General features: G+C 41.2%; 1 protein-coding gene across 5 annotated transcripts in view; it reads right to left on the minus strand.

The window, feature by feature from the left end:
* The window catches only part of SMAD1 (SMAD family member 1), a 67520-nt gene that overhangs the window by 36046 nt on the left and 13401 nt on the right, over positions 1-18073 (minus strand). For all 5 annotated transcript variants that reach the window (XM_031465312.2, XM_031465320.2, XM_031465317.2 and 2 more), the window contains exon 2: positions 5844-6419. In XM_031465312.2, the coding sequence (XP_031321172.1) occupies positions 5844-6243 (400 nt within the window). In that variant the 5' untranslated portion in view covers positions 6244-6419. The remainder of the gene's footprint in view (positions 1-5843; positions 6420-18073) is intronic.

The raw sequence follows: 18073 nt of genomic DNA on the forward strand, positions 1-18073 counted from the left end.
AGCTGTGTATGTGCCGTGGGTGTTTGAGTGAAGAGAAACTTAGACATAGATGATAATGTCACGGTGCGACAGTTAATTTTACATGTCAACTTGACTGGGTGAAGGGCCACTCAAAGAGCTGGTAAACAGTATTTCTCACTTGTCTGTGAGGGTGTCTCCAGAGGAGGTGAGCACTCGAATTGGAAGACAGAGAAAAGAAGATCACCCTTGCCAACGTGAGTGGACATCACCAAATTGCTGAGTGCGGAACAGGACAGGAAGGCTGGGACATCTGCCTTCTTCTGCTCCTGGACACTGGTGCTCCTGGCTCCCAGGGCTTTGGACTAAGGCTGGGACTGACACCACCAGTCTTCCCGGCTCTCCAGCTTGCAGACAGAAGACCATGGACTTCTCGGCCTCCACACTCATGTGAGCCAAGTCCTACAATAAATCTCCATATATACACATCTCTATAATACAGATCCTATTGGTTCTGTTCTCTGGAGAACCCTGATTATAAGACGCAGGTCATAATGCTTTAGTTTAATTTTTATACTTGATATTGTTGCCAATGAATCCTAAATCTTTAAAGCACTTGTTATCATCATAGCCTGATATCTGGCTTACAGCTTCAGTTATCAGACTCAGATATCACCACTCAGATAAACTTGAAGGAAAAGTCAATACTTGTCCCCAGCCCCATCCTCCAAATGGACATACACGAAACTTTTAAAAAAAACTTTCACTGGAAATTTTTGTCATCACTGCCTCAAGTAAAAACATACTCACAACATGAAGAAACATTAAATTTTTTTACTTTTATTTAAAAAAAATTAACGTTATTCAATCTCAGTCCTTGAGTGTATGTCTTTTTATTATTCTGTGTGACAAATAAAATAAAATACTCCTACAGCACCTCTGCTGTGTGCCCAAACACAGCGGCTGTCCTGAGGGAAAGCACTCGTGTGACTGAGTTGTGAGCTGAATTAGATGCTTTTTCAGGGGTCACCATGCTTAAATTCAGATAATGCTAGGTTCACGTGCAGCTGTAGGAAGTGACAGAGAAACTGCCTACCCTCTACCCAGCTTCCTCCAATGGTAACACCCTGCAAAACAACAGATCAACATCACAGCGAGGACACTAACACTGATACTGTCAAGACACAGAGCACTGCCATCAACCTAAGGGCCCCTTCCCCATGTTGCCCTTTTACAGCCACACCCACTCCCCCACCCTGACCCCCATGCCCTCCTCAGCCCCTGGCAACCACCAATTCCTCCTCCATTGCTATGATTTTAAGGCTTTCCTTTTAAGGTAAAATTGACCAAGCCACGAATTACATGGTGACTGATGCAGTCAAAGGGCCAAAACTTGCATTCAGCCAACAAGTGAAGAGGACTTCAGGTGTATTTTCATTTTAAACAGCTGCGAGCCATTATGCTGAACACGAAAGCACCTGGGAGCTAGCGCCAGCTCGAAATCGAGATCTCAGAATTTAAGCTCAGGTTCAATGTGGCCTTTCAAGTTGATGAAGTTCAAAGTACAGAAGATAATTTTCAAGAACCATGTGAAAAACATTAAAAAAAAAAAAAGGCCAAATGACAGGAAGTCCCCATGAAGGCATTTTAATGGCGGCAGATACAACTGAATGGTCTTCTCGATGCCACAGGGAGATGACTGACTTCACCGTGGTCAGCATTTACTTTGGTAAAGAGAAAGAAAACCCACATTTAACGCAACCACTAATAAGTAGCCTTGACTCTACAGGCTACCAAAAGTCCAAGTAAACAGTCACCCTGTTACATCATCAGCAAGGTCATAGTCTTCACAAGCTGTTGAACTTCCTCCTTCCCATAACTGTCTACGCATTTGCAGAAAAAGAAGTCCTTACCACTTTCTACTTTCCCAAAGGTGCACATTTCAGTGAGGGCCAACGTACTCACTACCTTTCGCAAAAAGGAAGGCTCTTCCCTCCCACGCTCTTTCCCATTGTTAACTAGGATGAACACAAGCTGCGACAAAGTGTTTCTGCATCTTTCCGTTTTTGCTCCACTACAATTTTTAGACTCTTCTATTTATATCAAGATAAATGGCACAGGTTAAAGAAAAACTACAATTACTTAAATCCATAAAACTATTTCCGGTCAAAGAAACAGAGATAGTAAAAGATACCCAGAAGAACAATTATAAAACTCGCACTAGGCCAAACAACAAAGCATTCATTCCCTTCTCCCCCCAAACTCCTCCATCCTCTTAAAGACAACTTATCATATTGTATCACAATGCTGAACTTACTGGATATCAGCAGGAAGGGAAGTTCTGGAAAGAGCAAGTCAATTTTATACCCCTAACAACATGCAGAGTTCAAAATGGTGAAGGATTTCAAATTCTAACTCATTAACATCTTTCTTGTTTTGTTTTTTTTTTTTTTTTAACGGAGGTACTGGGAATTGAACCCGGGACCTCCCACAGCTAAGCACATGCTCTACCACTGAGCTATACCCCCACCCCAGCATCTTATTTCAATAAGAGGCTTCATCTTGTCAACTGGACTTGATGACTCGCCTAGATACTTACTTAAACCAGTGGTTCTCACACCTTAGTCTGAATCGGAATCACCTGGAGAGCTTGTCAAAATACAGATTGCTGGCTCCATCCCCAGAGTTTGATTCAATAGGTCTGTGGAAGGGTCTAAAAACCTGCCTTCTTAACAAGTTCCCAGGTGATGCTGACGCTGCTAGTCTGGGGACCACACACTTTGAAAACCACTATTCTACACCTTCCAGAGACTCCCGATTTCTGCTGAATTTTTCTCTAGGTCTCAACAGGGACGTTGAAAGAAAACACTAAGTTTGGAAGACCTGACTATCTTATGCTTAAACTGCTGAATTGTTCTTTGAAGTAATGTATCTGATGTAAAAGGGAGTTCAAAGCAATTCAGTGCTGAGCTGTGTATCTGCAGCTTAGAATTCCAGACCCCTTTTGTCCTCTCCCACAGAAACAGTAACCAGGTGTGCTCCACGCCGCGTTACAGAGGGAAAACGCCCACTTAACTCTGGGCGTGTGCGGGGCTGAGGCCCCCCGCACTGTGACTGAGTGGGCTTCTCCCAGGAGGTGTAGGGCTGCTTCACAGTGGTCTCCGGGAAAAAGCCCCTTGCTCTTATTCCCACATCAGACACTTCACAACAGGAAAAAGCTAAGGAAAATCCTGAGATGTTCAAATTTAGCAGATCTTGGACCCAAAGTTTTCGAGAACTGGTCTATGAATGGTTCACCAGACTCTTGGCTAAAGGGGAGGATGAAATGATATTCGTGGAGTCTCAAAATGCCTAATTTCAGCTGGTTTTCCACCTCCTCCCTATCAAAAACTTTTTACAAGTAAATTATTAAGAGTAACCAAATCATCTCAAGATTAACTTTAAAAAAAAAACCACAAACTTTCCATCTTATGTCAGACAAAAACAGCAATGAAATGAACAAAAAAGGAAGATGATGGTCAGCAGTACAAACTGAAAACTCATCTCTAAAAAAAATGACCATAGGGAGACATTAAAACCAGCATTTTCATTGAACAGTAAAAATGTACCAACTGTGCTCACTATTAATGTAGAGACATTAATAATACACATGGTCCCTGACCTCATGAAGCTCTATTTACTATCCTGCAAGGAAGACTAACAGAATGGTAAATTTAAGTGTGAAGAACAGTAGGAAAAAATTCAGATTGCTATGCAAAACAGAGACCAGCCTACTGGGGGGAGGAGGAGGTTATCAAGAAAGGCTTCTCTCTCTGTGAAGCTGGCCTCCATTAAGCTTAGGTCTGAAGGAGAAATAAGAGTGGGTGAGGCAAACAGGGAGGAGAAACGAGGTGCAGAGGAAAACTGTGCTAGGTGTTTCCGTGAGACTCAAGCAGACATAGAGTGGAACAGTGGGAAAGAAGATGGAGAGGCAGGCCAGCGCCAGAACCTGCAGAGCTGCGGGTAAGAGCGTAAGAGCGTCGGAAGCATCTTTAAAGAACACTCCCTGTAAAGCAGTGGTCCCCCCGCAGGGGACACTAGTCAGGAGACAGCAGGCAGCACAAGGGCACCACAAGACGAAAGGGTGGAGCTGAGCAGCAGAAGGGTGGCTGGAGGAAATACATCCACAGTGTTTTCTCAATACTGAACCTTAGTTGTCTGACACACAGGTCACTTAATTTATAGGGACCTGAGTGTCACTGTTTGTGAAGTGGGATTAGACTCTTCCCTGTGTACCTCTTAAACTTACTACTGGGATCAAAAACCCATGAATCTAAACAATCTTGTTGTACATATTACACACTCAGAGTTACATCACAGTGAGTGTAACAAGCAGTAAAGAATGTCTGTATTAGAACAAGAATTCAGCAAAATTGTTGGAAAAAAGCAAGTATAGTCCTAGCCATGAACATTAACAACATGACTTTTAAAAGGATACAATAAAACCCAGTTATCTAGAAATAAATCTAAGAAAAGACATGCAAGAACTTTATGGAGGAAACTTAAAGACTTAAATAAATTTAGAAAAATATTGTGCTCAAGAGCATAACTAGGTCAGTCCTTCTCCAAATGAAATCAACGAAATTTCAGTAAAACCTCCAGAGGATTTTTCACAGGACTTGACAAAGCAATACTAAAGTACATAGTGCAGAAATCACAAAACTATGATGCGGAATGAATATAGCAAGTTGTAGAAGGATACTCCAATATCATTATATAACACCTTTAAATATACAAAATAGTATATACTGTCAAGGATTCGTACAGAGGTAATACCAGTATTGGGAATAATAAAGATTAACTCTAACTGTCAAATTCAGAACATCAGTTACTGAAAGCAAGTGGGTGTTGGATACAAAGATGTTTACTATATTATTCCCTAGTCTTTAAACTTTTTGTATGTTGCAAATATTCCATAAAAAGCCAGAATGCCTTGTACTGGATGGAGAGCCCTGGTATTATAGGATCTAGCTTAGTAGTTCCCAAACACCAACCCAAGAGCTCCCGTCAGCACCACCTGGAGCACTCAGTAAAAACACAGATTAGCGGGCTATGCCAGAATCACAACCTCCGGGAAGCAGCCATGTGAATCTGCGCACAGCCTCATTTGGGAGCCCTTGCCACCATGAGCTATGAATAACTAATCCATCAACAAAATTGGTTCCGACCTGACAGTGAGACATTTAAGTGCTTGGGATTGCCTAATCAGTTTCCAACTGATGCAACTGTCTAGAATTTGGACTCTCATCTGAGGGCAAACCCAGGCGAATTTTAAAGTAGATCCTTTACTATGCTCCCCCACCCTGCACTGTCCCCTGCCAAAGGTCATACACGTAAAAACTAGGACTCTCTTACAGAGTAGTTGTATGAAATGATTCCACAGCAGAACATAATTCCTTCCTGCCCTCCACAGGGACTAAGCCATAACAAAATCCCATGGACGACGAGGATAAAGCGATACAAGTCACTGGCAACTGCCCTTAAGTACGTAGATGGCTACACCGTGCTTCTCTCCTTTCCTGATTTTTCTCCCCTTGCAATAAAATCATAGCTAAAAGTGTCTAGAGAAAGGCACACAACCGAAGGGAAACATAAAGAATAAACTTAGAAAGGAATAACTTATTACAAGTTAGTGGTGTCAGTACCACTATGACCGTTTTCACAGCACCTAAGAAATAATGTCAACCAGAGAGGAGTACATGGTTGGAGCATATGAAATGTCCAAAGGCTGACAAACATAGCTTTTCCCCTAATGCTTAAAAATTACAACCAAAAACATGGAAAGGGATGACCTGGATAAACGACACAAATCCGCTAAATGTGTCAGCACAAAAGGACTCACTTACCAGGGCTCTCGACCCGCTTGTAGTGGTAGGGATTGATGCACACCTCCTTCTGCTTGGAGCCGAAAGGAAACTCACAGCATTCCAGTGGTTTGAGTTCGTGGTGGCTCTGCAGGTCGGGCCAGCGCCACACGCGACAGTAAATGACGTGCGGCAGCCCCTTGCGGTGGGAGACCTGCAGCCGGCCGTCCAGGGAGCGAGGGATGGTCACACAGTTACTGGGCTGCCCCGGGCAGCTCAGGGCCTTTTCCAGTTCCTCCATGGCACCTTTCTTTTTCTTCAGTTTTTTCACCAAAGCGTCAACAGCCTTCTCGGCCCATTTTTCTTCTTCGTCTCCCTGTTTCCACCCAAGAAGTCTCTTCACAGCTGGACTTGTGAAGGAAAATAAACTTGTCACGTTCATGATGGCACCAGGATGCTCCTTGCAGGTGGAGAAAGAAAGACGGTCCCAATGTGAAAGGCCAGCGGAAGGGGTGTCACTTTATTTACATAGGATTCTCCTTAGCTCCTTCGTGTTGAGGTCCTGAAAGGGAGAAATGACCATTCCTAGTGTTTCAAAAAGTCACCCAAAGTCAGCACCTAGAAAAGAGAAGAGGGAAAAAGATGTTTAAAATCTTCTCTACCACAAACCCATGATTTATTAAACAATTTCTCTGGGCCAGGTACTAAAGTACTTGTGTGTATTACAGTATGCTATGGACGGAATTATGTCCCCCCTAAAACTCATGTTGAAGCTCTTACCCCCCAAGTGTGACTGTATTTGGAGATGGGGCCTCTAACAAAGTAATTAAGGTTAAAAGAGGTCATGAGGGTGGGGCCCTGATCTGATAGGATTGGTGGCTTCACGAGAAAGAAGGAGAGATTTTTCTTTCTCTCTCTCCCTCCATGCGCACCCACTGAGGAAAGGCCACATGAAGACACAGAGAAGGCAGCTGTCTGCAAGCCTGGAAGAGAGCCCTCACCAGAAAGATTAACAAGTTTAAAAACTTAACTCAGTTCATGTATGTAGATCATTAAACCTAACAACTGGAGTATCCAAACTGACCAAATAATGAGCCATTAAGCAAATCTCAACACTAGCAAAGGAATAAAACCATACAATTCCCTTTGATCACAGTATAACTAAGAATAAATGCCAAAAATACTGTTATTGAAAATAACTGCACTTTTAAATAACCCATAGGTCAAAGAAGAAAATACAGGGGAAATTAGAAAGTATTTGGAACAGAATGATTATAAAAATATGACACAAAAAAACTTGTAGGATGTGGTTCAATCGTGCTTAGAGGGAAATTTAGTCTTGAATGCATATATTAGAAAAGAAAAAAAGCTGGAAACAAATTTTATATTATCTATCACAAGAAAAAGATAAAAAAAAAAAGAGAGAGAGAGAAACAGCAAATTAAACCCAAAGAAAGCAGAAGGAAATGAGAGCAAAAATTTAAATTAAAAAAAAAAAGTGTAACAGAAAATCTATAAAATCAAAGTCAGTTCTTTGAAAATACTACTAAAAGTGGATATTCCTCTAGCAAAACTCATCAAACTACCAGTAACAGGAATTACTGAGCCTCAGAACGTGAAGGGATAATGATTATGAACAGCTATCACAGCAAATCGTGCATGTCTATGGCTACCATGTGGCCGTCTCCACACCTGCCTTCCTCACTAGAGGAAAATGATTCAGGAATTATATATTATTGTTTTCCTATCTCTGGTGCCTAGCATTGTAGCTGGACCATATCAGAGTCTGAATAAATGTTTAATGAATGACTTAGCTCCCTCAAGGAATCAGAAGGCCAAGTGTGGAGCTTCAACAGGCTGTAGGAGGTTGTTTCCTTTTGTAAATAGTTTTACTCAGATTTACTAGTTCTTTGACACTGGTATTATTTTCATTTAACAGAAAAAGAGAAAACAAAACCATGCTATTATCAAAAGTCACACTTGGTCAGAGTGCACCTCCTGAAATGATCATTCACTTTTACTAAAGGTTTATTTTGCAAAAGAACAAGAAAGACAACTTCTTTTTCTTCTCCTCTAGTAACAATTTATAAAAGGAACACATTTCTTCTTATTCTGCATATCCTTTTCTTCAACTCCAGAAACTGCTTTTTTCTAGTCAACAGTTTTCAAGTTAGAGGGGGTGTGTTTATTATCAAAATCACTTGGCGCTATTTCAAACTCTATCACTGATGGGTTTGTTATATAAGGTAAGAATATTGGGGGTAGGGGAGAAGATTAGGAACCACCATTTCAGACCTTTGTTTTAATTATTCCAATTGACATTTATTCACCAAAGCTGTAATGAGTACCTGCTGAGCACCTGTGGTATACACAGAGGACGGAGGCAAAGATGTCTCCATCCTTAACGGGCACACAATTTAACCGAAGAGTCAGTGTGTAAACAATGAACTCTCATGAAGCAAAATTCGCTCCCCTGAATGCCAACACTGGAGGACTGTACTGCAAAGTCTCAGGGCAGAACTCAGCAGGAAGGAGGGCATGACCACACTGAGGCAGACCCTGTGTGCAGGAACAGGAGTGGCAGCCTGTGTACTGTGCGGTACCCACCATCAACCAATCATAACACTGGGTGACGAAAGCTCTACAACAGGTATAAATGATAATACATAAAAGCAGAAAAGCAATTAACTTTTACAATTAATTCCAGGCATTTCAGGAAGTTTTCCCAAAGAGAAAGTATCAGACAGGCCTTAAAGGAGGAGCAGAATTTTGCAAATCAATAGCGTTAAAATTTTGAATGATCATTACATGACAGACACTATTCCAAGAACTTAATATCCATTAACTAGTTCAGCCTTTGCCACAAACCCTCTTTAGTGAACACTTTCATTTTCCCCATTTACCGGGTAAGGAAAGTAAAATACGGAAAAGTAAAACAACTTGTCCAGGGTTTATGTGCACAGTTCTAAATGGCAGGGCCAGAGTTCGAACCTGTGTCATCTGGCTCTAGAGCCTCAATTTTTAAACCACTTTTCTAAATTGCTAGTTCTAACAGACATAATAGAAATACTAGGGTTCAAGGTTGTTACAAACAAGGCTGATAAGGGCAGGGCGTGGCTGTGAAGGGCCTGTGATACATCTTACCCTGTGGACAAATGGAAGGTTTTAAATCACAGCATCAGTGTGATGAGATTTATGTTTTAGAAAGACAGCTAAGGTGATATCCTCAACACAGAAGGCTTCTCCACCAGGGAATAAAAAACAAAACAAACTACTGCTTCCAAATACTGTGGGCCAGTTGGGGGGTTTGCTGTGACAAGATCACAGACTGATGCATATTAAACGCACACACCAAACAAAATGCAGGCTGACTTTTGCCTACTTGAGTTAAGCACTTTAATATTCAAGTCAAACAAGTAGCGTACCTGCCATCAGGCACTCAATGAGTCCATGGCACCCTGGCCTTGGCAAGCCAACTCTTTTTTTTTTCTCTGCCCCTTTTTGTACTTCCTGCTTTAGTTTATGTCAAAAGCTAAGTGGCCTTATCAGTTTAAAGTGCAAAATAAAAACATGAGTCAGCAAACAGAGATTTCCTTCCCTCTTCTCCAAATACAAACATTTCACACTGACAGAAAGAGAAAAGGCATTCACCTGGTAAAGAGCCCCCAAGAAGCCTTAAAAAAGAAGCGAGATTTATGTTTCAGCAACTTCACTTCTAGAAATTCACTCTAAGGAAATATTCTGCACTGGAAAGGTAAAGTTTTTTGCACAGTGATTTTTATCACAGCATTCTTTGTTATAAAGGGGAAAAAAAAGAAGTATCTAAAAATTGGAAAATAATTACACTATAGTATAATCCACTCAATAGAATATTATGTAGCCCTTAAAAATTATGTACATAATAACTTGGGGGAAAACCTTAAGCAGAACATAAACGGCATATATAGTAGGAACAACTATGTAAATATACCAAAATATTAACAGTGGCTGGATTTGGAAGGTTAATAATCTCTCTCTCCTACCTGTTAAAACTTTTCAAACATTCTTTCATGAAAAACTATAACTTTCAAATTTCTTAAAAGCCTCTATACACAAATATTTGCAAATTACCCACCCCTCCCATCCAAATCAGTTCGTTAACTCAAGCCACATACAAAGTCCACTTATAAATCAGCTTGGATTTATAGTGTGGTCCGATTTTGGAAGTAATAAAAATGCAGTTTAAGACAGGGTTCTAAATAGAGAACCTTTCCCTATGGAGTCTAGCCCGTGGGAGGCATTTCTATTAGCAGTGCCAGAAGCCAAATGAGAGAAATACTCTTATAATGCTCCTTTTGACACGGCTATTTAATTTTGCAGCGTCTGTGGTATTCCTTAATGTTAAAAGGAAAAAGAGCAAAAAGTTGTAGAATGCCTTTCACTGCTGTGTAACTCGCTTTTTATTTAAAGGAAGCCTAATCAGCTAACTGCACAACAATGAGAAAATTTTCTTCATCTTGGCCTCGTCTAGTAAAGAAACATGTCATTTTCCAGTTGCATGAACACCAACAAAATACACTCTCTGCCATTCAATACCTCAGATCCCAGAGTCCCAGAGAAAGTTTCGAAAGAAAATTATTCTAATTCGTATCTGAAGATACAATAAAAAGGCACGGGGTTGGGTGGGGGAAAGGGGGGGGTCATGGCAAAGTGCTACAAACCAACTCCCTTTAATAAAAGGATGAGGAGAGGAGACAGATAATGGCCAACTGCCCCTGTAGCTTCAGACTTGTGCTGTTTTACAATTCTTGCCCTGGCACAGAATTCAGTGAACTAGACAAGATAAATAATCTCCTTAAATATTGAGGGAATGATTAAATTATTCAATAAAATAAACATAAAATATGGGCTCCAAAAAGTGATTGGGGGTAAAATATCAAAGACTTCTAGTACCTTCAAAAAAGAGACTGACAAAAGATAAACTGTCTGTTGTCAATGAAGCAAGCAACTTGGCCCCCCCACCCCTTCTTGTTCTTTGGTTCATTACTCTGTCTTAACTCTCCTGGTAAAACATCATGGCATAAAGATCAAGAGCAGCAAGGAACTAAAAGTGCAGGATACTGATTAACTTTACTTTGGAACTGTTTTAGTTACTTAAGAAAGAAAGATAACTTTATAATAATTATCTTCCCATTAAAAATGTCTGATCCACTTTTGGGGCATGGGGGAACAAGGATTTCCAAGTAACTAAACAAAGTTAGTTACTGTATGCAGATCTCTGACTTATACCACTAGCTCTTTTTGTGAAGAAACAGAAAAGGTGAGAGTCCAGCTCCCAAAGTGCTACTGTGGGTGTCAGAGAAGTTGTAAGCAAACTGTATGATTTCCGCAGCTCCGTAGTTTTTACATCTAAATCATTTCACCACATACCTCACTAGAATGCCATGGAGATGCAAAGTACCTCGGAGGTGTGCTGTGTAAAGTGACTGGTGGAGATACTAATTACTGCTGTGAAAAGGTACGTACCTATCCTAACATCTGATTTTCGGTAAGAACTGCCTCCAGTGAGATGCTTAGCTAAATTAAAACATGAAAAAGGGTGAAAAAGTGAACATACCAGGGGATCTGTAATGCAACTTTTCATTACTCCAACATGGACTATGTTTTCTTAACCTACTTGATTTCACTTAAGGACTGACATCAACTGTATGCTCCTAACCAAAAGCAGAATTGTCCAAGACAGATCATAATTTCCAAAGAGGATAAACCAGACACCTTAACACTCATAGCACACTCCTGACACTCATAGAAACCATAGAATCACAGACTAGACACTATAAATTAGGGTTAAAAATGCTTGAAAAGGGGAAGGCCAAATTCCAGAGACTCGATGCCAGCATTTTAAAACATAAGGAGCAATCCATCATTAAGCCAAGAACAGCAATGAATTTTGCTGGTAAGGGTATGATGGAGAATTCACTAAAAGGGGAAAAAAAAAACACAATCATATTCATTAGGCCTAAATAAAATCAGGCTACATAATTAATCAAAAGTCCTGAGGAATTGAGAACTTACCAGACTTCTGATAAAGCTAAGATTACTTAAAAGCAGAACAGGAGGCAACCCACCCAGTGGCTCGGCAGGAGGGAGAGTCAGGGCAGCGGCAGCGGCAGCAACACATGTGCTCCCACCTCCCGATGGAGAACCAAGCCTGGGAACGGGACCCAGGAAAACCAGTGATGAAGGCGAGTGGAGACAGTATCGCGGACCATGCAGAACACAACCAGCGTGGTACCCAGTCTGAACAGTTCCTAATAAAAGCATGATTGACGTTGATGGTGCCGCTCCTTCAGAGAAATGACACAGCTTATCTACTCTTAAGGCAGAGAGGAGAAAATAAAACACAAGTAAAATCTGCTACACGGTATAATGCCATCACAGTGACTATAAAAACGGAGACGAGGTTTCTCTAGCTATTTCAGTCTAAGAAAATTCCCCAAAGCAACAATGGTCTGGTGATTCGGTTTCAACAAATAATGTGATCAAATGTTTCTTTTCCCCAGTTACTCCAATTAGGAACTCACTTGGTTTTGAGATATTTGTCTTGAAGGAGCAAACAGCTGAAGTGCTTCTGTCTTTCTTTTTCCTGTTCTAAAATAGCAGTTAGCCCTCGACTTTCAACATTTCTCAATTTCAGTTGGGTTAAGTATAGCTAAATAAAGCTCATCACTAACCAAAATAAAAGAGGGAAAAAATCCTAACAGGAAGAAAGTGAGGATGAGTAAGACTTCCCTCCATTTCTTTCACAGATTTGAAAGCACTTTTTAAGCTACCTACTTCATTGCTGAGAACCTGGGCCCTCAGGAACTCTACTTTGATTAAGTCTTCCGAAAAAGAAAATATATTTAAACACAGTTCCCACACACAAATGCGAGATGAAGACCCACTGGGGATCACAGCACCCTGCTGCTCTTCGATCAAAGCCACAGTTTGCTCCACAAACACCCAGAGGTCAGACTGCACTTTACTGAGCCTCTGACTATGACACCTTGTTCTGGTTACTTCTGAACATTTACCAACTTTCTAAAAGTGTGATGCATGACACAGAAATAGCTAGTTTGCCATTTTTTCATTAAAATTCTTTTCCAGAGATTAATTTTCCAAATCTGGAGAAACCGGGGACGGGGTGGTGAAGGTGCAAGAGAGGAGGGGCTCTTGAAAGCCGACTTTTTGTCATGTAATTATGCAGGTCTCAGTGCTCTTAAAACACAGGCACTAATAGCCGGGTCTTGCGGTCTCTCAGGTATGAGTGTGATGCTCGCAGGAGCTGGGATGGGGGCTCGCAGCGGAGTGTTAAGTGAGTGGGAATCTCAGGAATCAAAAAGAAAAGGAGTAACACGGAGACTCTGAATTCCAGTTTACCACCTACCACTTCTAAGTTCATTGCCAGCTGTGACATTTCAGCCAGATGATTTCAAAAGTAGCATCCTCCCAACGAAAAGGAAGCGAGGAATTTATGGATGTCACACCTGATCCAAGTCTCTAAGGACAGGACTGTAGTTTACATATTTAGTTGTGCCAAGTAATGCCATTCAGTGCATCTTCATTGTGTTAGAAAATTCTTGAAGACAAGAACTCTTTCTGGGTCTGCTCTGCATATACAAAGTCCTTCCATCCAGACAAATCTAGGCTGCTTATAAGGCACCTGGTCAGTTTTTCTTAGTCACAGAGACTCCCCATAGAATAGCAAGTGTCCGTTCTGTTTTGTTTCATTAGATGATTACTTGTTTAGTTAAGCAGACTGAAGACACTTAAAAAGTTTTCTTACTGTCCTCAACTTCAACAAACTTGTCTTACTTCTACATCTCCTTGCCACTTCCTCTAAATGTTGTACAACATTCCTTAATCCCACTGAATCTTTGTTCTCAAATTCATACTTATAATGGAAAACTGTCCTCTGGTACATGGTAACCTTTCAAGATATCCAGGTTGTAACTGCCTCACCCTGATAAATCTCATCTGTATTCACCTCAGCTCAGAAGTTAGAGTCACTTGGCTGCAAGTGCTCACCCGTCAAACACAGGAGACTGAAGACCAGAGGCATTTTAAAATTTAACTTTACTGACTACAAGAGGAAAGTCTACAGTAGTCTCGTAGGAAAAAAACTGTTCTGAGTCACTGTTATCATAGAAAAGCAGTTTTACAGATTGCAAAGAATGCTAAATGTGGTAGATTTCCAAAAGTGACCAGTTATGAATGGTTCAATAATTAATAAATGAAAGGAAATTATTTTAACTGAGCTATCACCTTCTGCAAGGGTTACATGGGTAGTTTTTACAGACACTATCCTGTTGACTTCTCACAGGAGGCCTTCAAGAGATGTATCATCTCCATTTTCCTAATAAACCTGAGAATCAGAGGTTGTTAAACAGCTTTCTCAAGATCATATTCTAGTAAGTGACAGATTACATTTTAAACCAGAACAGGTACTAAAGTCTATTCATCAGGTTTTAAAAAATAAGTAATTCAAATGCCAAATTCATAGGTGAAAAAGGAACAGGCCAGAGGAGGGAAAAAACGATGCCTTTTATTTTTAAAAAAAAATCCTGCTGTATTTCATTTTTTGGAACACACTTCTCCCCATCCACTGATCTCGCAGGTGCTGTTTACAACACGCACGCACATCTGTAGGGGTGAGCTGACATACACAAGGCAGGACGGCTTGAACCCTCTCCCTATATTTAGATCCTCCAGCTCCACTCTTAATTGAGTAATTTAATCAGGACCCTCTAGAAGGGAAACACATCCATATTCATCACAGGCATCAAAGGAAACATCTTTACAAGTTATATCCTTTTACAAACCAACATATGGTCTCACGCCATTCTCCCAATTGTTGAACTCCTCCTCTGGGAAGAGCATGGAATTTTATTTCTTTTTATCACTTGAAAAAATCACTTCCCTCCTAATTCAGTAAAACTGGGTGGAGGCCACTTCCTCCACAGGTGAGAGAAATAAACCTTGTTGCTCTGTCATTGTCAGGAATTTTAAAGTTAACCATTTATTTTATATGCTTTCAAAATGAAAACAAAAGGCAGACTAAATCCAGAATAAGAAATCAGGGCAGCTTCTCCAGACGTTCAGATAAGACCCCCCCACCCAAAGTCATTTGAAGATGTATTTAAATGAGAAAACAAGAGCCCTTCACTTGGAATGAAAAAGGTAGGTGTGAAGGGCAGCCTTCCACTTCGTAGCTGATCTTTGAACAAAACACCTCCCTGAGCCTCAGTTTGCTTTCCACCAAACTTTGATTCCAACACCGACCCCGCTGGGTTATCATCCTTAAACATGAACATGTACAATGATTCAAAAATTATAACATGCTGAAAAGGGTAACATTTACAGGGCAGTTTCACAAATAAGCTAGTTTCAATATTTTGTGTATACAAAAAAAAAATGAAGTGTCTGTTCCAGTTTTTGTCTGTCCAGTGGAAGTTCTAACGGTACAAAAAAATAAAAAGAATGATAAAAAGAAAAGCTGGTAACACTGCAGTCACTCAACTCATTTGACAAACACCTACTAAGCGCTAGACGCTATTCCAAGCACTGGACGAGACAGTTATTTTACAAGAAACTGAATATAGTTCCCTGTGCTATACAGTAAAGTAACTGTTTCTTGTAGTAAGCTACAATGGAGAAGAATCTGAATATATGTATATATGTAGGTATATGTATAACTGAATCACTTTGCCGTACACTTGAAACTAACATTGTAAATCAACTACACTTAGATAAAAAATAAAAATTTAAAAAAAAAACATTTTTTTTTAAAAAGTCCACCGGGGGAGGGTGTAGCTCAGCGGTAGAGTGCCTGCCTAGCATGCACAAGGTCCTGGGTTCAATACCCAGTACCTCCATTAAAATAAATAGATAAATAAACCTAATTACCACCCCTCCAAAAAAAAAAAAAAAAAACAATAAAAATGCTTTAAAAAGAAAGTAATAGAAAAAGTCCATGCCCTCATGAGACCTACATTGTAGCAGTCAGGGAAGGCCTCACTGTTGAACAGAAGCCTGCAAAGTGAGCGACAGAGCCACGGGGAGACCTGGGGACGCACATCCCAAGTAGGAGCGCAGCAAGGGCAGAGGCCGTGGGGCGGGAAAGGGCCGGCAATGCTCCAGGGACAGTGAGGGGCCCAACGCGGCTGGGATGGAGAGGGAGGGGCAGGACGGGGAGGGGACAGACAGGACAGCCGCAAGGACTTCACAGCTTTCCCTCTGAACTGAGACGGGAACCCTGGGGAGCAGAGATACCAGCCCTCACCGGCTTCCAGCTTAACAGGAGGGCTCTGGCTGGGCTGAGCAGACTGAAAGGAGGGCAGGAGGAGGAAGAAGGAGGGGGGAGGAAGGAGGAGGAGTGTTAGCAGTAGGGAGCAGTAAAGAGACCAGTAAGGAAGCTACAGCAACTGTTTCAGCTCACGGCGACACAGGTTTGGCTCAGCCCAGCAGAAGCGATCAGGTTCTAGATCCTGTCTTCTGAAGGTATGGCTATGAATGAATACGCTCTTCTAATTAATAAAGAAAAAAATTAACCATAAAGTTGGAGAAGTCTGTTTAATTTTTAGAAGTGCAAGATCTCATATTCCAGGACCAGGAGTCCCTGAGGTGGGGTCAAAGGTCCCTGGGGAAGCAGTCCAAAAATTATCACTGGAGCAGTTGAAAGGGGACAACGACTGGACACTAAATCCTGCAGGGACTGGGGTGGAGGACAGGGAGTGAGGCAGTAAGTGACTAAGGAGGAAGGGAAGTGAGGGGGAATCACATGTGCGGGGCTTTCATGGAGGACGTGGGAAGAGAGTTCTGGGTGGGGCGATGAGAAGCCCCCACCTCCCGGCCCCGTGGTATGGGGGTTATGAGAGAAAACAGCCACAATCTGAGACAGCTACAAGGGAAGCCGCATCCTCAGCCGAGCCTGATCTATGCTCAAGATCATTCATGTTCCAAATAACCCAGACATCCAACAATAATGGAACAATTAAACAAATTATTGTACATGCAACAATGATGTAAACTGTTAAAAAAAAAAGAGAAGAAAAAGGACAGGTTTTCATGTCTACAAGGGAAAGAAAACCGTATTATAATTGTTCAATTAAAAAGTACACATAGTACAATCCCATTTTAAAAACACAAATAGAAACAAAACCTGTCCATGTATAATATGTGTGCATCTTTAAAAGCCTGGAAGGAAACAGACAAATGTGAACAAGTGGTTGCCTTGATTGTGAGCTGGGGAGGAGGGGCGTGTAGAGGAGCAGACCATTTTCACTCACAACCAATCACTGTTTGCAATTTTAACACCCCAATATAAAAATAAGTAAAAACTGAAAGTAGGTCATAGATTTCTTCTACATGGCTCCAGAAGACAGTATTATGATCAAGAGGCAGCAAGATTTATCTTTTTATACAGAAAAAAATAACTGAAAGTGTTCCTGCACAGAATGGGGTATCACTGAACTAGGATTTTCAGGGAAACGTTTTCCTGTATGGTGGGGATATATGACCTAATTCTGAATGAATATGATCTGGGGGGGAAGGTACTTTTTATTAAAGAACTCAATCACATGCTCAAAAAATTCAGTTCTACAAAATGGCACATTATAGCAAAAAGCAAGTTTCCTTCCCATTCTAGCCCCCTAGTCCCCTTTCCACTAACAATTCAAATATCCTTAAAATTTCTCAATGCATGAATTTCTTACCAAAGAAAGGTTTTGTATTATTCAAATATTTCAAGAGCAATTTGGTCCTGTCCCCCTTTCCAGTAAATCTGTCATTTGGAAGAATAAAGTAACCTCTCAAAATCAGAGTTTACATAACCTCTGAAACAACCATTGAGATCAGCCAGATATCACTCTCCTCCACGTGATGATCAATGACGCCCTGTTTTCAATCTGCCAAAAACTAAACTGGCCTTACAAGCGTTCACCTGGCCACGTCAGAGGAGAAACTGAACAAAGAGCAGCAGCCCTCTCCCAGAACAGTAAGCCCTGCCCCCAGCTAAGAGGACGGACACACCGTCCTGCACGGGGTGAGGGAAATCATGCTGCGGACACAAGCAAGCAGCACCTACAGGATTAGGTGAGACCCGGACCATAAACCTAGCCCTCTTCTGCCTCAGATCACTTGCTCAGTCCAGTTCTAGCCATTAACCTCCCCACGGTGAGAGATTTTCCAATCGGGATGAAAAAACCTAATAAAGAGAGTGCTCTTAGAAGACTTCAAAACCCAAGTTCTCC

This window comes from Camelus dromedarius, chromosome 1, assembly GCF_036321535.1.
Source record: "Camelus dromedarius isolate mCamDro1 chromosome 1, mCamDro1.pat, whole genome shotgun sequence".
Taxonomy (NCBI): Eukaryota; Metazoa; Chordata; class Mammalia; order Artiodactyla; family Camelidae; genus Camelus; species Camelus dromedarius.